Source organism: Manihot esculenta, chromosome 5 (assembly GCF_001659605.2).
Source record: "Manihot esculenta cultivar AM560-2 chromosome 5, M.esculenta_v8, whole genome shotgun sequence".
Classification (NCBI taxonomy): domain Eukaryota; kingdom Viridiplantae; phylum Streptophyta; class Magnoliopsida; order Malpighiales; family Euphorbiaceae; genus Manihot; species Manihot esculenta.
The window spans coordinates 32,016,822-32,040,649 of NC_035165.2; the positions used below are offsets into that span (position 1 = coordinate 32,016,822).

The 23,828-nt window shown below is 33.4% G+C and overlaps 1 protein-coding gene across 3 annotated transcripts in view; it reads left to right on the forward strand.

The window, feature by feature from the left end:
- Positions 1-582: 582 nt before the first annotated feature.
- The window catches only part of LOC110616229 (aspartic proteinase 36), a 34,934-nt gene continuing 11,688 nt past the window's right edge, over positions 583-23,828 (forward strand). The window contains exons 1-8 of one of the 3 annotated variants that reach the window (XM_021758582.2): positions 583-1,017; positions 1,387-1,516; positions 1,661-1,881; positions 11,439-11,666; positions 13,219-13,381; positions 13,462-13,535; positions 14,082-14,169; positions 18,447-18,522. In XM_021758582.2, coding sequence (XP_021614274.1) covers positions 806-1,017; positions 1,387-1,516; positions 1,661-1,881; positions 11,439-11,666; positions 13,219-13,381; positions 13,462-13,535; positions 14,082-14,169; positions 18,447-18,522 — 1,192 coding nt within the window. In that variant the 5' untranslated portion in view covers positions 583-805. Of the gene's footprint in view, positions 1,018-1,386; positions 1,517-1,633; positions 1,882-11,438; positions 11,667-13,218; positions 13,382-13,461; positions 13,536-14,081; positions 14,170-18,446; positions 18,523-23,828 lie in introns of all 3 variants that reach the window. The other 2 variants (XM_021758581.2, XM_021758583.2) reach the window with 2 other exon arrangements.

The window sequence follows — 23,828 nt, forward strand, 5'->3', positions numbered from 1 at the left end:
GGATTAATTTTTCTCAATTTTTTTAAGGAAAATTGTGAATTTGTTGTTAGTCTTTGTAGCTTTGTTCTTGATTTTTGTTATTTTTTCTATTTTAGTTTTTATTTGTAAATAATTTTAAGTATTTAAAAATATTCCATTCATTTCATAATTTTTATTTATTTTATTTTTTATTTATATTAAAAATATAATTATTTTTATTAATTTTTTAATTATATCTATCTTAAATTTATTAAATATAAAAAATATTTTCAGAGATTTTTTAAAAATAAAATAAAATAAAATAATAATAGTTAATATATATATTAATGAAGTAGATAATTATTTTAAAATAATAAAAAATAAATAAAAATTATGAAATAAAAAGAGTATAAAAATTAATATTTTATTAATTAAATTTTTATAAAAATTATTATTTTAATATTTTTAATAAAAAATGGGTAGATTTAGACTTAGAAAAGGGTGAATTAATTGGGCCAAAAACTTAATTTTGGTCCGATTTGAATATCATTCAAAGGGTAAAAATGATATTTAATTCAAATATTTTTCTAATTAGAATATTAAGTCGTCCAACCAAAATTTATAACGCGCAGTCAGTCGTGAGATCACTGTACACGGGATATGAAAGAAAATTCTCCGGGACTCTGTGGGTCCCTTCACCCCTGCACTGGAGATGGAAAGTCTATGCTCTCCTAGTCGATCACTGGTTTAATTCTTTTTTCTTTGGCTTCCTCCCTCTTCAATCCTCTCTCCACTGAAAAGGAAAACTTTAAATTCCACAAGAGAAAGCAAATCAAAGTCGAGAATAATGGATGAGATGAAAAATCTTTCGACTTTATTGTTACTCATATTTGTTTCTGGTGTCTCTGCCTCACACGGCGTCTTCAGCGTCAAGTACAGATACGCAGGGCGTGAGCGCTCTCTCAGTGACCTAAAGGCTCACGACGATCGTCGCCAGCTCCGTATTCTTGCCGGCGTCGATCTCCCTCTTGGCGGCGGCGGTCGTCCAGATGGTGTCGGGTATTTCTGTCTTCTTAAATTCGATTTATATTATCTGTATTCAGTTTATTTGTGGTGTCTGCTGATGTATATGTTGGTTACTTCTCTTCCGTATTCCTAATGAAATTGAATTTGATCATTTCTGTTATCTTGTTGTTTCTTTGCATGCGAGTTTGTTGTTTATCATAACGTAATTGTCTCTCTTTCATTTGGTTGCGGCTCAGCTTCTTAAGTCCAAAACTGACTAATACGTACTGATAAATATGCTTAGGCTGGGAGTTTTCTAGTTCTTCTGAATGATCACTTCGTTACAACAAGAATGCACTCTGTTTAAGTACAGCTGTTTTATTAGTCTATTTGATTTGCGTGGCTAATTATGACATTTTGTAGGCTTTATTATGCTAAGATTGGAATCGGAACACCTTCAAAGGACTATTATGTTCAGGTTGATACTGGAAGTGACATTATGTGGGTCAATTGCATTCAATGTATAGAATGCCCCAGAACAAGCTCTCTTGGTGTAGGCCTTTACTTTATCTCTGCTTTTTGTCTGTTTCTTATTTATATGTTTAGTGGAAATGCATTCTCGACTATTTTTTTTTTCCTTTTTATGATGTAAATGCTTTGGTTCCGGCAGATGGATCTTACACTATATAATGTTCAGGACTCGGTCACAGGGAAGTTGGTTCCTTGTGATCAGGAGTTTTGCTATGAGGTAAATGGAGGTCCATTATCTGGTTGTACAGCAAATATGTCTTGTCCTTATCTTGAGATATATGGAGATGGGAGCTCTACTGCAGGTTATTTTGTGAAGGACATCGTGCAATATGATAGAGTATCAGGTGATCTCAGAACCACATCAGCAAATGGAAGTGTTACATTTGGGTGAGTTTGTTATGTTCCGTAAATAAATGTGCCTAATGGACCTAATTTCAATTTTGTGAGAGAAAGCACCACTAAGTACTCAATTTTTGTTATGTTTAAGACTCCATATCAATGCATTATTATTAAGTAAAGACTGATCTGACATTGTTGAAATTCTTAGGTATAAATGTATCCTTAATCCAAAGTTCTTGCAGTGAGTTTTGGTGGTGTTTAGGTTTTTAATGATACTGTGATAGTGCTTTCTATGTAAAAAACACTATTGGGGGCTTTTCCTAGAGCTTTATCACAGGATTTGTCATTTGCAAACAAGTAACTTAGGAAAATTCATTTTTTTTTATACCACAAGAAACTTAGGAGTTATGGTCCAAATGAAACTTACACTTATTTGGCATATCTCTAACCACAAGAAGTGTATTGAGTACTCAATGAGGTTGGTAATCTTATCCTTAATATTTTTTTAGCAGGAAATTGCAGAATTTTGTCTTTTTAGGAACTAGAAGAAATTCTATAATTTGATTGTGCTTGAAATGCCATCTCAATTAATTTACTAGTCTTATAATTATTTTGAAATCTTAGTTTGGGTCCTTATCATTTTAAGAGGGCATTAATCCTTTTAGTTTTCTTTAGTGTTCTTAGGTGCTCAAAATTTTAGGATTAATAGGTGCTCAGAATTTTAGGATTAATTTTGAGAATACAATGTCTTTAAGGTTTAGGATATATTTTGAGTCTGCATATATTTATGTTCGTACTTCTTATTATTTAATTTTCAATTAATAAAAATTTACTGCAATTTTTGTCCTTGCTTATTTGATGAAATTCAATTATAATTGTGACGACTAAGGAAATTTAGGTTTGATTTCCAAAATTTTTTTACTTTATAGTTCATTGGCACCTTTGTGGTGTGTAACGTGGAAATTATACTATATTAGATTGGGGTTAGATGCTTAAGAACCTTGAAGTTTGTTGTTTGTGTAGGTTTGGAGGCAACCCAAGAGAGGGGTAAATTGGGTTTCTAAAAGAAAAAGCACAAAAACACACAATGTCTTCTAAAATAATTTCCTATTATCAATCGAGGAACACAATATATGCAAAACAATCACGATAAATATAAAGCTATCACTGAAGTGCAATAAAAATAAAGAGAGTAGAGTTAGAGAAGATTGCAAACAAAGATTTATAGAGGTTTGACCTTTGATGTGTCGTATCAATAAATTTTTTTAAACTTTATTTTGCACAAGACCTCTATTGAAATGATGCCTAATATATATATGCTTTGCTCTAGAGTGCTGTATGAGATTTCTTGAAAGATTTATAGTATTTGTATTATTACATTTAATTAAAAGGGGTTCAAGGTTAATCCCTTGGTCCCTCGATTGTTGCCTGATCCATAAAACATGTGAACAATAACTAGTGACTACCATATATATATTTTGGAGGTAGACATGGAAACATAAATTTATTTCTTGTTAAGCCAAGAAATGAAGGAATGTCCTAGAAATTGGTAAGCACCAGAGGTGCTCCTCCTATCAACCAAACTACTTGTATAATTGGCATCCAAATTTATGCTAACAAATTAAATGATGTATTTCTAAGAAACTAGAGTCCTAAATGACATGTTTCATCAAGCTAATGAAAAATGTGCCTAATGGTACTAAATGAGACTCTTTAGGACTAAATTGGAACTGTGCACATAAACATATGACATACATAATATTGGGTCTGTTAGTAGTAAGATAAAGTAAATTACTAATCATACCTCGATGTAGTTTTTGATCAATAGATTTACCATTTTCATCTTTGTTAAGCTCACTGCTCGTGCACCTTGGACTATTGGAGTCTTCATAGGTTTAGAATATTCTATTCCAAAATGCTTAAGGTGCTCCTTATCGTTCTTTGCTTGGTGGATGAAGATTTTATTCTTTAGTTGTTTGATTTGAAATCTGAGGAAGAACTTCAACTCTCTCATAATACTCATGTCAAACTCCTTTTGCATGAACATAGAGAACTCCTCACACAAGTACTCATTAGTAGCATAAAATATTATGTCATTGGTATAAATTTGCACAATTATTAAATCATTATCATGCCTTTTTAGAAATAAAGTGCTATCCACCTATCCTTTAGTGAAACCATTATGCATGGGAAAAGTGTTCAACCTATCATACTAGGCTCTTGGTACTTCTTTCAAGCGTAAGGCTTACTAATTTGTAAACATATTGAGGTGATGGCTGATTTTCAAAATTTGGAGGTTGTTTTTATATAAACATGTTGAGGTAATGAATGATTTTCAAAACTGGAAAGTTGTTCTGCGTAAACTTCCTCCATAATGAAACCATTTAAAATGCACTTTTAGCATCCATTTGAAACAAATGAAAATTCATATAAGATGTATATATAAACAATGCCTTAATGGCTTCTAACGTTGCAATCGGTGTAAAGGGTTTATCGGAATCTATGCCTTTTTCTTGGTTATAGGTCTTTAGCTACTAGCCGAAAATTGTTTCTTATAATATTTTCATATTTATCTAATTTACTTCTAAACACCTGTTTGATGTTTATTACTGGCCGATTATTTGGTCGAGGAATCAAAGCCCAAACTTTGTTTTTTTCAAATAGGTTGAGTTTATCTTGCATAGCAATTACCCAACTCATTGTTATTGCTTCATCTATGTTATTAGGCTTGGTTTGAGATACGAATGCTGGACTATTTTATGCATTTCTAAGAATGCTCTAGTGATTACCCCTTTTTGAGATATCACCAGTTACTTGCTCTTGTGAATGACTGCTCTTGAATCTTCACTCCTTTGGCAAATTATGGACCTCCTTTACTTCTTGTTGTAATTGTTGAGGTGGCTCAAAAATAGATTCCTCCTTTTCTATTGGTTGAGGTTCATCATCATCCTTGATCTCCTAGCCACCAAGTTTATCTACAATATCTTCATCAACATCTTCTATTCTCATAGAAGTGTTGGGGTTTGCTACATTAGAAGTAACATGCATAGACTCTTCAACAACAAGTGGCCTTTTATTGAAAACTCTTAAGCTTGCTAGATGTAGAGTAGCCATCCTTCATATTTGGAACAACATTCCCATCTACTTCTTTAGTGGTAAAGGGGCCATCTTCAATTATGTCCATAGTTCTGGGACCAAAGGAAAATTTTCATTTCAATTTTTTATTGACTATAATCGTGTCAATTATATGGAGGCCTAATGATACTCTCACTTGTACTGGCTCCATCGGTTGCTATAATTTTTTTTTCTAAAGGAGAGTAAGCTTATGTGATGTTAAAGATTGGCTCCAATGCCAGTTGTAGTCTGGAGGCAATCTAAGGGGGGATGGTGAATTGGGTTTCTAAAAGGAAAATTATTACAAAGTGCACAAGGACTTTTAAAACAATTTCCTATCAATACTCAACAAGCATAATTTAAGCAAAATAATCACAATAAGTATCCAGCAATAGAGATAGAGAGTACTGCAAATGAAGATTTAGAGTTTCGGCCCTTTCCTGCCCACATCCTCTCCTTGTGGTTTCTCCGATGAGAGAGTATCTCCAAATTCACTATTTGTCTTCTTCAAGGTGAAGATCAAACCCTTTGCAGTTTTTGATTCTTGGATATTTGTGCAATCTTTGCAAAAGTACTTTCTCTCACATAAAACCCTTTTTAACTGAAATCCTAGACACAATCTTTGGCTATTATAAATTAAAATAACCAAAATTTTACAAAGATATCTCTCTCCAAATTCCTAAATCTTAAACCCACAAGATTTCTCAAACTCAATCTTATAGAAGATTAAGAATGAAAAAAACGAGAGTTAGCACTTGATATCAAAGAGGTAGAATTATGTTTCTCACCTTAAATCTCCTATTTTTATATCCCACACCCTCAAGAGAGAAAATAGCCGTTAGGCACAAAAATGGGTGAGCCAGTCGACTAGTTTGTTTAAAAAAGGCCTCTTGCACGGTTAGGTGCTAAAGCGGTTGATTGACTTCTCTTAAAGGGTCGATTGGTTAGGTATGATTTTTGGACTAAACATTCAGAATGACTCTGACAACAAACTTTATAATTTCTAATAGAAAACTCTGATTTATGAACTGTTTATACCGTTGTAAACTATATTAGAAAACCTCTCTAATCAACTAAAAACATGGTTGTTAAAATCGGATCAGTTTAACTTGGAACCGGGTAAGTTATAAATATTGTATTTTAGAACTAAAGTAAACCGGTGTAAATTGATCGGGTGTTGATTGAACTGGAACACCAGGCGGTTTGAATCTGATTTTCTAAATCTAGCTGCTCTCATTTGATTTAAAAATAAAAATTTGGCCTTTCTTGTCAACAGGAATTGATCGCGCAAGCTCAGGATGCTTAAACATCTTTAACTAGTTGAACACTTCCAATTTTTTGTTTTTTCTCTTCACTTATTATTTGTATCAAATATTCTTAAATTACATTAATATAAAATAATTATGAACTACTAACCTATAACTTGAAAAACTAAAGAGTTATGATTAAATAATTAATATTATTAATAATTTAGTTTATTAGTTAAATTAAATTATTACCTTATCGATTTTATTATTCCTTATAGAGTAAAAAGTACATAAATTTGTTTGTTGTTTCATATAAATATAATAATATTTATTTTCATATGTTATAAAGTTCTAATTTTAAGTTTTCTCTGTTACATACAATTGAATATTACTATTTAAAGTTTTTTTATTTTCTAAAAATATTTAGATCTTAAAACTGAAATGAACTTTTTTTATAATTATTCATAGAAATATATAAAAACATTAATTATTATAAAAAATAATATTATTAATTTTTATAATGTTTATTTAATAAATATACTAGTTAAACTCCAATTTAACCACAATTGAACAGTAAATGTAAACCCCTTCCTGGATTAAAATGTTTAACCAAGTTGGGAATGTTAGATTCTCTATTATACTTCTTATGTCTATAACTTTGATATTTATTTATATTATTAAAATTACCGAATGGGAAAACATTGTTTTATTAGTTTTACTAAATGTGGAAAACAATTTAGAGGAGTAATTGACAAAATTTTTACTCTAAAATGTTATTTTATTAGTTTTACTTAATGCGGAAAGTAATTTACAAGAAAACTAATAAAACAATATTTTACAATAAAAAATTTAGTCAATTACTCCTGTAAATTATTTTCCACATTAAATAGACTAATACAACAATATTTTCTCATTCGGTAATTTAAATAATATAAATAAATATCAGAGTTATAGACATAAAAATTAAAATATAGAATGTGTCAGGAAACCTTTAACCCTTCATTGACCGGGCTTGGTTTAAAAATCTTGACTAACAAACTCAATCGACTTCATTTTTCAAAGTTCCAAAATTTTACTGGAATTTACACACTTGTGGAAGTTGTCAAAAACTTCAACATAAAAACCTTTTATTTTCATAAAACTTAATTTTAGAGAGAAGGTATCTAGAGTCCAAACCTGTGGTTAAGAGCCAAAAATGGTTAAGATAAATTAAAGGGAAAAGTACAAAAAAATAACGTGACTTCACTCATTTTCACTTCGGGATTCTATGGTTCAGTTTTTGTCAAAATAGTATTTCGTGGTATCGCGTCATTAGCAAACAACAACAATTTTTAGACGTTGTTAGAAAATATTGATGTGGCAAGCAAAATATAATTGTTAATTAAAAGGGAGAAATAAAAAATGTACTTTAGTTTCACTCATTTTCTCTTCAGGGTCTATAGTTTAATTTGTGTCAAAATAATACCATGTGATACGATTTTCACGTCGCCATTCTTTACAGCATTTGAAAATTATCACCGTTTGCTAATGACGACGCGATACCATGTGTGTAACGACCCGGGAATCGGACCGCTACCGGTGCTAGGGTTCAGATCGACTTAAGATCGTCGGAGCCCGTTGCAAACCTATCATAACTGAAATCATATAAACCTATACTAGAGCCCTCATCAAATGCTCCAGTATGATCAACATAACATGCCTCAAGCTTGATTCAAACATACATATACTTAAGACTTTTACATTTAAGGAATCATGAAACAGGGATTACAAGGACAAACACTAGGGTAAAATACAATTCTAATCCATAAAACAATACATGTCCACAACTATACTATTACAATAGACTATACCAGCAACTCAGCCGACTTCCCGAGCTAACTCTGATCCTACAAACCTAGGGTTAGGGGAAAGGGGATAAGCTACAAGAGTCTAGTGAGCATAACATAAAAAAAGATAGCTTAATAAAACATATGATCGTATGAATGTGTCACAACACAAACAATTCACATCTTAGATGGACTTGTCATTATTAACCCTTTACAATTCCAATAGTGCCCGACCCATGACGGGTGCTGCTCAAGACTTTCTCTTAAACATATTATAGCATGTCCATAGTGCCAGGGGCGTAGAATGGGCAATCCTAGTATTTCCATATCCATCATAACATATCATAATGTACTCGAGGGCTAGTGGGTCATCTAACATTCATCCACAACAACAATAAATTATGTAATGCATTATATTTGTGAATTCTAATGCAAACAACCTAATTACATATACATGGCATTCATGATGCATGAACATACTTAAAAAGTTTGATTTCTTTAAAATAATAGATCAGTTCGGTTCTACTCACCTCTGGCTGACGCACGCCTAATCCTGCAAGCCTCTATGGTCTCCCAAGTCCGATTCTACACAGACGGACTTAAATGAGGGACCAAGCATAACTTTTACAATACTTAAAACAACTCCCTAAGAAAACCCTATAAATATACAAGAATACACATAGGAAATGAGCTGGGAAAGGCTGAACAGGGGATTTTCGGCGGCTGAAGGTCCCTCACAGATCCGAAGGTCAAAAGTCAAAACCTTCGGGAGCAGGTTAGGCGGCCAAAAGGCTGCCTCCATAGGCAGGTTCGACGGCCGAACCTGGGTTCTCCAGCAAGGTAGAACCGATTCTGCCCTAAACATGCAGTCACCAAAAACTCCCAAACACACATGCAATAGCAAAAAAAAAAAATAGCCGTGCACCCTCAACAAGCATAAGGGCATCTAAAGCTAGCCTAATCGTCATCATGCATCAACAACAATGCAAGAAGAATTCTCCATTGCTCAAAAACAAAATTTTAAACTCAAAAATATAAAAAGAAGGAAAAGACTCGATCCTTTGCATGCATTCTCAAAATAGTAACTCATGACTAACATTGAGTCCCAAACAAGAGGTTTTAGAGAAGCCAAACTTACCTTTTTTGAAGGATCACCAACACAACAAACAAGAGGCGATTTTGAGGAAGGAAAATGGATGAACTTAGAAGATCTCAAGGGCTAGAGCTTTGAATCACAACTCAAATCTTCAAAATCAAAGGAAAAGCTCATGAGAAAACTACTTAAAAGAAGTATTGTGAAGGAAAAGGGTCATGAAAGCTTACCTCTGCCCGAAATGGAGAGAAAGTTCTCTCCATTTCGGGTAGGGTCCCTTTTATAGGTGGCTGGAGAAACCACCTTCGGCGGCCGATCCTTAAAACCTTTTCAAAACTCTTTTTTTTTTCCTTACACGATTCTAAAAACTTCAAATTCATTTTATGAAAACTCTATTTTACCTTTCTAAAGATTCCAGTTTCGAGATTCTGGATTCCGATGGAGATTCCGTCAAAAAGTGGGAATTCTGATGCCGGAGTTTAGCCGGGTATTACAATGTGGTACTACTTTTAACACGAATTTAACTACATACTCTAAAGTGAACAATTGATGAAACCACATCATACTTTTTTTTGTATTTTCCCCTAAAATAAATTGCAAACTCATAACTTACATAAGGAACAAACCAACCTAAGACTACTTGCTTCATGCTTCCTGTGCATCCTCTAAGCTTTAGCCTCTTCTTGGTGTTTCCCTTTATCATCCCATGAGTGTTGAAATCCATTTTCTCGAATCTTCGTTCTTCGTCAATTGCAACGGAAGAAACAAAATCTTTAACAGATAAGTGAGGGCCCTACAATTGCACATACACTAATCAATCAATTAGTAGCACCAACCCAATATGTTTGTTAGCATCATAACTTTGGACTGAATCAACTTGATTCGCTAAGAACCTCCTAGGTTCAATAGTTTGATCTACATCAACATAACAACAAACTAAACTAATTTCAGCTTTGATAGAGCACATTTCAACCACATTATGGTGAGTGATATCAACTTATGTTCTAGGTTTTTGAAAGAATAGATGATCGTACATTATTTTGTAGGTTTAGTTCCTAATTTATACACAAAAAGTAAGTTAGCATGCTTAACTTCTCGTAGTTAACATTCAATACCTAATTTTATAGAAGTGTAACTATTTAACTTTTAAACTTTATAAATTATAGATATTAAACCCCTGAACTTTATAAAAGTATAATGAAAAGTTAGGATGCATATAACCCACGTTCATGCGTGGAGGTTAAATAGTTATACTTTTGTGAAAGTTAGGCATTACATGTTAACCACAAAAAAGATCAAGACGCTTGACTGACATTTTGTGTAAAAGTCAGAGGCCAAATGATTCATTCAGCCCTATTTTGTGATTTGCTCAATTCAATTGAATCTAACTTTGATTTGTACGACATGGGAAGATCACAGAGTTAGGATTACTAGCATGAACCTTTTCGTATGAGCAAAATATGGTGGTATGGTGTGGCATATGATATGAAAACATTGGGCCAAAATGCTAGTCAAGATATGTGAAAAACAGAAATCTAAGCTGCGAGATGTATTTGCCACCCTATCATCTTGAAAAGATGTATCAATGGCATATGCTTTTGAAGAAAGTATAATGTCCGAAGTGGAATATATACACTAATTTGAAGAGTCAAGCATTCAAGCCAAGTGACAGAAAGAGCTGCACAAAAATTGGTTGTTGATGTTCTATTTCATGGGTTTATAATTATTATTAAAAAAAATGCAACCTCTTCAAAATATCGTGGAAGCAAGAAATTTTTGGACAATGACTAGAGTTCCAATTTTAATTGATTTGTGAAATTCCCTCAAGTTTTCATGCAAAAATAATGTTTATATCATCTAGATGTATTTGCAAACTTAGAAGGATTTGCTAAAACTAATAATTCGTGAAGTTCTTAGGGATTGTTTGGTCATTTAGTATTATTTGAATTGAATTACTAAAACAGGAACCATTCTTAAATGTGGGGGATAGAATTGATAAACTTAAAGGATTGACTGAAACTGATTATTTGTGAAATGGTTGAGGTTTTTTTTTTCGGTCATTCGGACTTTTATGCATTCTACTGTATTTTTGTGTTTGCATAGGTATACTCTTGCATGCCTGTCTATGCTTGTCTATGTTTGCTTGCCAACTACATATGTATGCTTGTAATGTGCATTTGTGTCAGTATCTATGTATATGTATAAACGTAATGTGCAGATACTTGAATGCGTTTATTTGTCTTGATTTTTGGTATCTATACATGCATATGTGAATTTTTTGGTGTCTATTTATGTTGATTAGGTCTAAGCAATGTTTTCTCATAGGTGTGGGGCTAGACAATCAGGGGACCTAGGCTCATCTAACGAAGAAGCTCTTGATGGTATACTTGGTTTTGGAAAATCAAATTCATCATTGATTTCACAACTGGCTGCCACTGGGAAAGTGAAAAAGATATTTGCTCATTGCTTGGATGGTGTAAATGGAGGTGGTATCTTTGCTATCGGGCACGTAGTGCAACCAAAAGTTAATATGACACCTATGATTCCAAACCAGTACGTTATAGAATTTGAAGTCGCTCTTACCCATAATTATTGGACATGATTATTTATTTGCAGATAACTTTCAAGCAAGGACTAATTAAGTGTTGTGACATTTTCAATGGATAACAATACCAAAAAAAGTAAAAAAAAAAGAAAAGAAAAAGAGTAGGGTTCTTACAGTCCTCCCTTTCCCTCTTTCAATCTCTTCATTCCGTTCTTATACTTTAATTCCTCCATTTTTTTGCTTTCCCCCTTTTCAACCTTTCTCTCTTTAGTAGGGGCTTCTCCTGGCTTATCAAATTCCTTTGGCCTTATTCTCTCTCTCTATCCTTCCCCTTCTATTCCTCTTATCTGTTGTATTTTCGTCTTCCATTTTGTTAATTCAGGATTCTAGGTATATTTTTGTCTCCCATTTTGTTAATTCAGGTTTCTATGTATCTTTGTTCCTTTTTTTTCTAGCCCTTTGCATAGATTTTGAAGATGGGTTCTACTAATTCTAACATTCTATAAAAAATCATACATGGAACAACAGCTTGTTAAATCCAAAGTAGGAATATTGATTTGCTTATGTATACAGTTAATGTATGACATTTTGATTTTTCTAGCTAAATTTATTTATTTTTCACCTAATGACTCAAAGCATGCACTTGCACTTTTTTCCTGGGCTCACAGACCCCTTCAACCTTAGTGTGCTTTGTGCCTTCAATACTATATGTTATGCTTATATATGTATATATATAGACCAAATTTTGGTAACACTGACAATTTTTTTACCTTTTCCTTCTGGAAACTTTTGCTGCTAATGTCATGGAAAATAATTGGAGCTCCATTTACTTTTGTATGTCAACATCTTTTTTGTGTTGGTGTCTGATTTTGAATTTAAAGCAATTATTCACTGTGATAACCTTTGCAGCTATTGAGCCATTTAAACCTAAAGGTTTAGGCTTGTAGTTCTGGACTCAAAAGCATGTTTTATTTATATGTCTAACATGTCTTCTCTCGTACAAGCCCATTCATTGAACCTGGAAACATACATGAATAAGTACAGAGCTACCAATTAAGGTGAAAGAGGTTTTAGTTTTCATATTAAAAAGGAGTCCTCCTCCTAAAAGTTAAACGTGTAGTATCATATCTTGCCATGTTGACTATTCACTTTACCCTATAAGCCTGTAGTACCCAGGACAGATAAGGATATATGAACACGGGTATGACACTTTGACACTTTAAATTAGTGGCTAATCTGTGAATTTTGTGAAGTAGTTGAGCTTGACACCAAAAGCTGTGAAAAATTTGAGAAGTGGGTGAGCTTGACATCAAGGAATACTCATACCCAAGCCCACCTGACATATTTTGTCTTCCTAACTTTAATGTAATGCCAAAGAAAGTTATTGTAATCAGGAAGGTTCCCTATGCTTTCCATCATCTTGATCTCCGTTTTGATGACTTTTTCTCTGCATTTATTATCTTTTTATACATAAACAAATCAGCAGTATCTGGGATTCATGCTATATCTTGTTTGCGGTTTTCAATACATTAAGCTTTATCTTGATACTTCAAATTTTAGGCCCCATTACAATGTCAATATGACGGCAGTTCAAGTTGGTCATGATTTCCTAGATCTTCCAATAGAAGTGTTTGAGGCTGGAGATTGGAAAGGAGCAATAATAGATAGTGGTACAACCTTGGCCTATCTCCCAGAAATGGTTTATGAACCACTAGTGAGTAAGGTAGATATATGAAAGGATTTTAATCTTTTAAATGTTTTCAATATAAATTGATACTTATATATTATATATATATATTTTAGATAATCTCTCAGCAATCTGATCTGAAAGTTCATACTGTACGAGATGAATATACATGTTTTCAGTATTCTGGGAGGTATGGTCTCTGGCATTTTCATTTGGCTTCTAGGAATATTATTAGGTTTATATTTTCAATACTCTTTTATTTTTAGCATTTAATAAATGTTGTAAATGTCTTGATGTGAATATCATGTTCTCAATCTTCAACATATTTTCTATTTCATGCTCATCAAATGTAATGTTGGTGATTTCTAATTGTTACCATGTGCGATATGTTTATCTGCCTTAAAACAAGTACTTGAATGTAAGTTTTGAAAGTTCATTTATGTTTGTTAGTTTCTTTGTGGGATCCTCCAAAGCATCACTCTGCACAACTCTGTGACTAAGTTACAAAATTTATAATCTTGGTTGACCAATTTAGGTGAAGGAAAATAAAGAGTAACTACTCAAGCATATATTATTGCTGTAAATCTAGAATATTGTCCCATTTTGATAATTTTATGCCAGTCTGAATGCAGAAAATGTTCAATTTTATTAATTGAGCACTAATAATTTTCAGGACAAATATGCAGCCTTTTAGATTCTGTAATGTACATTGCTTGTTTGGTGCTTCATTTTGCAGTGTGGATGATGGATTTCCAAATGTCACTTTTCATTTTGAAAATTCAGTTTTCTTGAAGGTTTATCCACAAGAGTATCTATTCCCCTTTGTAAGTATATTGAGTTGTAAAATTCCATATTTCTTTTAATTTTCTAATCCCTTGATACTGCTGCAAGTTTCCGTATTCTAACTTAATCTAGAACTCCATAAAAGGCTCATATGATATTGTAACAATATGATTTTTAAGTTTTACAAAGTTGTCATAGAAAATCTGGGGCTTGATCTCCTTGGTGGTTAAGTTGACTCTTAATGAGCAATCATTTTTCTTTTTGAAAAGAGGTTCCCATAAGGTTCTCCACTATTATTTGAATTATATCACTGAACTTCAATATGAAGGTAAATATCTCTGACGGTATAGGGTTAAACTTCGAATAAGGAAAGATCCATGTAGTAGGAAGTATGTTTTTCTTTCTTATTGCATGCACACATGCAAACAGAGATTAGGCCATATTTAGCTCTTATCTTTATGGATACTTTGGCAAAAGTGTGCCATTTTGAATATATATGGTAAGAATATATGTATATATATATATATATCTGTGGTGGAAATTTTGATAAGGGTGCACCTTTGTTATGATCAAGGAGATGGAGAGCTGAGAAGCCGTTAGTGACTAGTTAATTAAATATGGATTGGTTAGTTATATAAAAGGAGCTAAGAATGAAATAAGAATAAATTATTTAAATACCATAGCTTTTTAATGTATACATCATGTAGCAAGTATTTTCTCTCCCTCTGATTCTTTTTCTCTCTCATGTGTTTCTCACTTTTTCCTCTTCTTTTCAAATGTCATCTTGCCTCATATTTTTTTCTCTTCATTTCCTTTCTCCTATTTCTTCCCCTGTTCCTCTATTCTTAGGCTTGGATTTGGCGGGTGTAATAGTTGACAATTTAGTATGTTGGTCTTCATAACAATTCCTTACCGTAGCAGTTGATTCATGGGTTCCTTTGATTACTAATTCTTAGGGGTGTAAACAAAGTAAGATGTCGCCAAGTTTGGCTCATTATACAATAAGCTGAGTAAGCATCATTTTAAAGGCTTGTTTAATAAATGGACTAAGCTAAAGCTCAATAGTATTTGGCTCGGTAAGACTTTTCAGTCAACTTGTCTGTAGGTTTGTGAGCTAGCACATAAATGGGCTCATTAAATATGCTCATGCGCTAGATATTTTACAAATCTATTTATGTTGGTTACTTTATTTTTTAATATTATAAGTATATCAATTTTGTTTATAATTATTTTATAATAATAATTAATTAATTAAAATTTATGTGATTATGTTATACAATATATAGTTTATAATTTAAATTTAATTTTATGTGAAAATTTAGTAGTAGAAGATGTCCAAAGGAGATCTTTGATTATTAAAATAGATCAAATATGTCCTTCAAATTTCAAAGTAGATAAAAAATGTACCCTTAGAGGATATATAAGCCTTTTAAATTCTAAAAATAATTTAAATGAACCCTTCAAAATCTAGTAGTAGTAGTACCCTTAGAGGATATATAAGCATTCTAAATTCTAAAAATAGTTTAAATGAACCCTTCAAATTCTGAAAAAAAGTCAAATAAGCCCTTACTTTCAATTCATATTTTCTTGGGTAAACTACAGTTTAGTCCCTATGATTTAATGAAATGTTTACTTTAGTCTCTATGTTTTTTAAAATCTACAATTTAGTCCTTCACATTTAAAAAAATTATAATTTAGTCCCTACCGTTAGAATTAGAGTTAACTTGCTTTTAATTTTTATAAAAAGGACTAAAATTTAGTCCCTACCACCCGCAGAGAGGAAACTAGAGGGACTAAATTGTTAAATTATTGAATATTTGCAGGGTTGTGTTCACGATGAACACCGGCGGTGTGACCCAACTAATGCTTAAGCCCGACTGTGGGCCTCGTTGACATGTGCTGTCGACATTCGACGGTCAACGGCATGGCCTGGTTAGGCATTGGCTTAAGGTGGACGCCAGGCTGGTTGTTCTCGCCGGAAAAACCAACCGAAATGGGTTTCAATTTCCTTCTTCATGATTCCGCTGATCGAGCATGGCAGTGTCGGGACGAGCCATCGGTAGGGGAGCAAGTGTTGCACGTCCCTCCAGTGTTTGGGCTGGCAACTATCCGGTTGTGATGAAGGGGTTGTCGGCTATGAGAAAACTTGTTGAACCCTTTCCTCTCTAAGGGTATTCTGGTCATTTTCATAAAAATTAGTGGCAAGTTATCTCTAATTCTAACGGAAGGGACTAAATTGTAGTTTTCTTAAATGTGAGGGACAAAATTGTAGATTTTTAAAAATACAGGGACTAAAGTAGACATTTCATTAAACCAGAGGGACTAAACTGTGGTTTACCCAATTTTTTTCATATTCTCCCTCATTGCTCTCTGGGTAACATCATTTGACAATGTGTGTGAGCTTGCATCTCCTGTTCATATCTTTGTAGTATAATCTAATTAATGTTTTATTATATCATAATTAAATTAGTAACGGGTATTATGTGAAGACAATGAACCCTTGGAGAAACCTTTTGAACTGATTGGCAAAAAACAACATATCAATTTGCTTCAAGATACACTTAATGCTCACAGCGATATTGCAAATTGAATATGTAGAATAGATAATGAGGACCTTATGCACTAGAAGAATTTTAGGCATGGCTTTGGCTAGATTTGAATTAGAAACAAATTATAGTCTAACCTCCTTTTTATCTATGTTTAAAGTTGGACTTATTTGTCTACCTATCTTAATTGATGAAGGGCTTATTTTGATCTAATAAGTGTTTGTATGACTGTTGATTAATACTTTAAGGGCTAAAAGAGGCTTTTTTTCGTAACTAAAAGTCTATTTCATTTATTATGAATGATAAACTTATGATTATATGTGAACAAAATTTATAAACTTACGATTAACATTGCTGTGATTGGAACATTTGGACATTTGGAGCACGCACACATACTTCCCCAAAATTTGGACAATTAAAAGGTTTAAAATTTAAATTTAACACTAAATCTAACTATTACTATAACTGCTACTTTCTCTCTCTTATCATTCTCCGCAAGTTTTGAATTCTTAAAAAGTTTAAAATGTGAGTTTAATAATAAACTATCCAACTATTACTATTGCTCTATCTTTATACTTTTAACCTTTTAAAAAAATTTTAAATTCAAATTTAACTCTAAATTATCTCACTATTATCGTTACCCTCTCTCTCTCTCTCTGTATCTTCTCACTTACTCTTTCTTTCTAAACTTTGAACCTGTATAAGGTTAAGATTTTAACACTAGAATATCCAAGCGGCAATAATTTTTTCACTTTGAACCTAAACATTTGAAAGGTTAAGGTTTGAATGCTCACATCTATCTTTCTCTTTCTCTCATTTAATGTCAAGATTTGAATTATGTAATATACGTTCTAATTCTCAAATATGTAGTTTTTAATAACTAATTGAAGTATCTAGGTTAAGGTTTGAATTTTGAAATAACCAATATTGTTTTCTATATGTCCATCTTTCTCTTTCTCTCATTTAAGGTTAAGATTTGAATTATATAGTATTTACTCTAATTATCAATTATATAGTTTTCAATAAATAAATAAAGTATATAGCAATCATTATAATAAGGGGTTACACGCTATTTAATGGAGGTGACACGTTGGACGCCTGGCACTTGACTTGGCTCCTCTTGCTTCACTATGCTGGGCACTCACTTCTTCCACACTATGTGCACCTCATCTGGGCTAGATGAGGGTGCCTTGCTTGGCTTGGCACCTTCCATGCCTTTCACAACACTGGATTAGACAATGGCTGGACAGGGAGTGATGTCAGAATGGTACCATTTTATATTATGTACAGAATTGACAGAACGACTGAAAAAAATCAGTTTGGTTTGATTCAGCTTTTCTATCTTTTCGATTTTGTTGTTTCATAAATTATAGAATTTAAGTAGTTTGTTTTTTCGATTTTGTTTTGGCTCAGAAACAACTCGACCAATCGCATAGCTCTACTTGTTGGGGAATAAATTTTGAAATAATTATCTTAATATACTCACTATGATGAGAATGAAAGAGCTATTTCTGTGATCTACACCGATTGGTTGTATGTCGTATTGATGGCTAGATTTGATTGATTTCTTTATAGGTTTGTGGAGGAATTAAAGTTAGATTTGAGGATTTGGTGCTATGTTTTTTTTTTCATAAATGGTGCTTTTGTATGTTCTTATCTACATGCATCTCTAGTGTTGCATGTGCCCATCATTTCAATACCAACCAATTTCATAAAATTGTATTTGCTACTCAATTTACTTGAATGAGTTCATTGGTGGTGGACTTATGCAGGAAGGCTTGTGGTGTATTGGATGGCAAAATAGTGGGATGCTATCAAGGGATAAAAGAAACATGACTCTTTTAGGAGGTACTGTAATTTTATTGTTTGTTTGTTTTCTTTTGTCCAGGATACTGTGGTAGTTAATACTATAGTTCTAGTTATTAGTAATGAACCCTAATTATTAATAATAAACTAATGTGGACAATTTTTTTTGCAAATAACATTGGGCTTTTACATGTCACCTTATTAGGCTTTATTATATTTTCTACAATGTTATTAAGGCGAGAGGAGATATTAACTATTAAGGTGACATGGTACCCTATGGCTTTATGTGAGAGGCGAAAAGGCGAGGTGAGGCAAGGTCCTTTGTTAAGTGAGGCACTGTGGCCTAAACTTATATATATACATATACATATATATATGAAGGGAGTCAACTGAATAGATATCTATGCAGATGTTGTATTACTCCCTTCCTAGTTAGCTAGCTTAATTATAACATACTTATATATAAATATGAATCCTTTTTACTATAGGAATATACTTGAAATATAAATATTAATATATCTGTGTGGATATTTATGTGGATACTATTATTTTCTTTCTAATTAATTAGCATAACTATTGGGTTATATTTCTAATTGGAACCTAGAATTTAGTTATCCAACCAGCTGTTTTGAAAGTAAACTATGGATTAGGTTTTGGTGTTAAAAAAGCAAAAAAGAAAAAAGGTCATACCCATTATTTTCAAGAGCCTTGAGCTAGATGAGGTAGGGTGCTTGCCTCTTGCAAAAGGCCTAACCTCGCCTAGTGCATTTTGGTGCCTTTCATGACACTAATTTGCTACCTATAAATTTAGACTTTTTTGCAAGAAAAATAATTATGAAATTAATTCTTGTTATAAGTTATAGAAAGTATATATGTTAATATAGGAAGTAAATATTGATAGATGGGTCAGTTGTTTAATCTTAGGGATTGTATAATCATAGGCTTGATTTTCCTTCCTGTTTATATATCGTCTCTCATATATAAATAGGTTCTAATCTCTATTGTGAAATAAAAACAAATATTATCTTTCTATATGGTATCAGAGCCTTTCTCGTAGAGATTTAATTTTTTTTCTCTCTCGTCAAGTTTTAAATTTTTTTGGAGACTTAGGGCTCTGTTCATTTGGGTTACCCATAAAGGTTAACATTTGGATCTCACCGTCGTTAGAGTCGCCACACCGTCCCCTTGTCAGATCTGAGGTTTGTTTGCCGTTCGGGTGTTGGGCGGAGGTGTTTTAGGTAGTATTCATATTCGGGTACTGTTCATCGGCACTGTTCACGGTACTGTTCATCGCACTGTTCACGGGATATTGTTCACGTGGTACTGTTCACGCCGGGTACTGTTTTCTGATTCTGTGTTTCTTTTGTTGCTATCGTTTTGGGTTGGTTGTCCTTATGGCTGAAGTTAAAACCACCACTGTAACTGATGTGATTCCTGTGATGGCTAAAATCACGGAACACAAATTGAATGGATCTTCCGATCAGGGAATTTTGATATCTGCAGATGAGTATGCACAATTCATCCAATACCAGGCATCTCTAAAATCCTCTAATTCCTCCTCTATCACTGCAATTGTTGAGTCAGGTAACTCTACTGCATGTCTTGTGTCTTCATCCTCCAAATGGGTTATTGATTCTGGTGCTACCGATCATATGTCAGGTAATTCTACCCTTTTGTCCAATCTTGAGTCTCATACATCGCCTTCTTATGTTACTCTTGCTGATGGCACTAAATCTTCTGTCATGGGTTCTGTCATGTCAACTTAACCCGTTCTCTTTCTGTATCCTCTGTGTTATGTCTCCCTAAGTTCGCATTTAATTTGCTTTCCGGGAGTAAACTCACTCGTGCATTGAATTGTTGTGTCTCATTCTTTCCTGATCACTGTGTTCTTCAGGATCTTTCGACAAAGCAGATTGTTGGTAGAGGGAGTGATTCGGAGGGTCTTTACGTCTTGGATCAGCAGCTACCTCGATCTCCTCGATCTTTGGTATGCTCCACGCGTTTAACACCTTTTGATGTTCATTGTCGTTTGGGGCATCCTTCTCTCTCGGTTTTGAAGAAGTTATATCCACAGTTTCATTCTTTGTCTATTCTAGATTGTGAGTCTTGTCAATTTGCCAAACATCATCGTTTACCTACACTGTCTCGAGTCAATAAACGGGCTTCGTCTCCCTTTGAGTTAGTCCATTCAGATGTTTGGAGTCCTTGTCCTGTTGTGTCTAAGTCTGGCTTTAAGTATTTTGTTACTTTTGTTGATAATTTCTCTCGTACTACTTGGTTATTTTTAATGAAGAGTCGTTCAGAATTATTTTCTATTTTTTGTGCATTTTATGTTGAAATCCAAACCCAATTCAATACTTCCATCCGTATATTGCAAAGTGTTGCTGAAAGAAAAAATCGACATCTTCTTGAAGTAGCCAGAGCCCTCTTATTCCAAATGAAGGTACCTAAATGTTTTTGGGCTGATGCTGTATCCACTGCTTGTTTTTTGATCAATTGCATGCCTTCCTCCATCCTTCATGGTGGTATCCCTTATAACATTTTGTTTCCCACTAAATCTTTGTTTCCTATTGAGCCACGTATCTTTGGTTGTACTTGTTTTGTTCGTGATGTTTGTCCACAGGTTACTAAATTGGATCCCAAATCACTCAAATGTGTCTTCCTTGGCTACTCTCAATGTCAGAAAGGGTATCGTTGTTTTTCTCCTGATCTGAATCAGTATCTTGTGTCTGCGGATTTAACATTCTTTGAGTCCACTCCGTTTTTTCCGCTATCATCTGTTTATAACACCCAGGAGGAGGAAGATGACCTCTTGTTATACACTGTTCGCTCTCTATCTCCTCAGACTACTCCTACACCTTTCGCTCATGTGCCAGGTCGCCCTCCCATCTTTCATGTGTATTCCAAACGCTTAGAGGACTTTGACTCCGTTCCACTACCCGTTTCTTCGTCGACCAATCCTGCTCCCACTGATCCTTCACTGTCTGATTTGGATTTGCCCATTACTCTTCGCAAAGGTAAACGTACTTGCACTTATCCTATTTCATCTTGTGTCTCTTATGATCAATTATCCTTCTCTTCTCGTTGTTTTGTCACTGCTTTAGATTTTATTTCAATTCCCAAAACTGTTATTGAGGCTTTGTCGCATCCTGGTTGGCGTGCTGCAATGGAAGAGGAAATGATGGCCCTTGACACTAATGGTACTTGGGAGTTGATGTCCTTGCTCCCAGGAAAGCGGGCTATTGGGTGCAAATGGGTGTTTGCAGTGAAAGTAAATCCTGATGGATCTATTGCTCGCCTAAAGGCCCGTTTAGTGGCCAAAGGTTATGCACAAACTCATGGAGTTGATTATTCTGATACATTCTCCCCAGTTGCCAAACTTGCATCTGTCCGATTGTTTATTTCCTTGGCGGCTACTCATGATTGGCCTTTGCATCAACTGGATATTAAAAATGTTTTTCTTCATGGCGATCTTCAGGAGGAGGTTTACATTGAGCAACCACCTGGTTTTGTTGCTCAGGGGGAGTCAAGTAAGGTTTGTAGACTTCGAAAATCCCTTTATGGCTTGAAACAGGGTCCTCGAGCATGGTTTGGCAGGTTTAGTGAGGTGGTCCAACAATTTGGAATGAAGATGAGTAAGTGTGATCACTCAGTGTTTTATAGAAATTCTGATAGTGGAGTAATTCTGCTTGTAATATATGTGGATGATATCGTTATTACAGGAAGTGACATTGCTGGCATCACATCCCTAAAAGAATTTCTTAAAACACAGTTTCATACAAAGGATTTGGGTTCCTTGAAATATTTCTTGGGAATCGAAGTTATGCGGTGTAAGAAAGGCATCTTCTTATCTCAAAGAAAATATGTTCTTGATTTGTTGGCAGAAACAGGAAAATTGGGTGCTAAGCCTTGTAGTACCCAAATGACCCCTCAAATATTGAATGCTTTTCTGATGCTGATTGGGCAGACTCGAAAGTTGATAGGAGGTCAACTACTGGGTATTGTGTTTTTGTGGGAGGTAACTTGGTCTCATGGAAAAGTAAGAAGCAAAATGTGGTCTCCCGTTCTAGTGTTGAATCTGAATATCAAGCCATGGCACAAGCCGTTTGTGAAATCTTGTGGGTACGTCAACCGTTGGAAGAAGTTGGGTTCACAAATTCGGTGCCTGCTAAGTTGTGGTGTGATAATCAAGCAGCTATCCACATTGCCTCCAATTCAGTATTTCACGAGAGGACTAAACACATCGAGATTGATTGTCATTTTGTTCGTGAAAAGGTCCAACAAAAGATAATATCAACAGGACATATCCGAACTGGAGAACAATTAGGAGATATTTTCACTAAAGCTCTAAATGGTACTCAAGTTGATTATATATGTAACAAGTTGGGCATGATTAATATTTATGATCCAACTTGAGGGGGAGCGTCATAAGTTATAGAAAGTATATATGTTAATATAGGAAGTAAATATTGATAGATGGATCAGTTGCTTAATCTTAGGGATTGTATAATCATAGACTTGATTTTCCTTCCTGTTTAGATACCGTCTCTCATGTATAAATAGGTTGTAGTCTCTATTATGAAATAACAACAAATATTATCTTTCTACAATTCTTAAAATTAATTTCCATAAATTAAATAGTAAGTATTTTTAAAATCTAATTTTAAATCAAAGTCAAGATAATTTGATTCCTAAGAATGATGATTTGATGTCGTTGTTCAATATTTAAGCTTATTATTAAGTTGTATATCTTAGATTTAATTATACCTTTAAATCTTTATTAATTTCGTGAGTTTTGCAATTTTTTGTAAAATTTTGCATGGCATGGGATGTTATTATTACATTATAGCCGTGGCAGACCTGTTTCTCGTTACTTAGGGCTGTGACTGCCATAGTCAATACCATAGGGGTTAAAATCAACAGTGTAGTTTATTTACATGCATATTATGATGTACGTACGTATGCTTAAACACGGATCAAAATTCCATTTGCTAGTATCTTATTACATTATTCTGGGTTTACATATGATATGAAGAAGCTTAGTGTTTACATATATAAAACAATTTTCTCTTTTCTGTTGTGCGTTTCTATTTTCTAAGAAATGTTTAGTTTTCATTTTTTCTGGAAAATATGGATAATGTGTTCACTTGTCAATAATAAAATATTGTTTCCTAATTCCAAATAATAAAAAATTTCATAACTTTCATACTTCAAAAATAAATCATTAAAATATATTTAAACATTTAAGCATCTTACTATTGAAACTTTTTACTTTGTATTATTCATTTATTTTGTAATAATATAATTAATTTTTATAATTGTAAATAACTGTTTTTAAAATAATTATT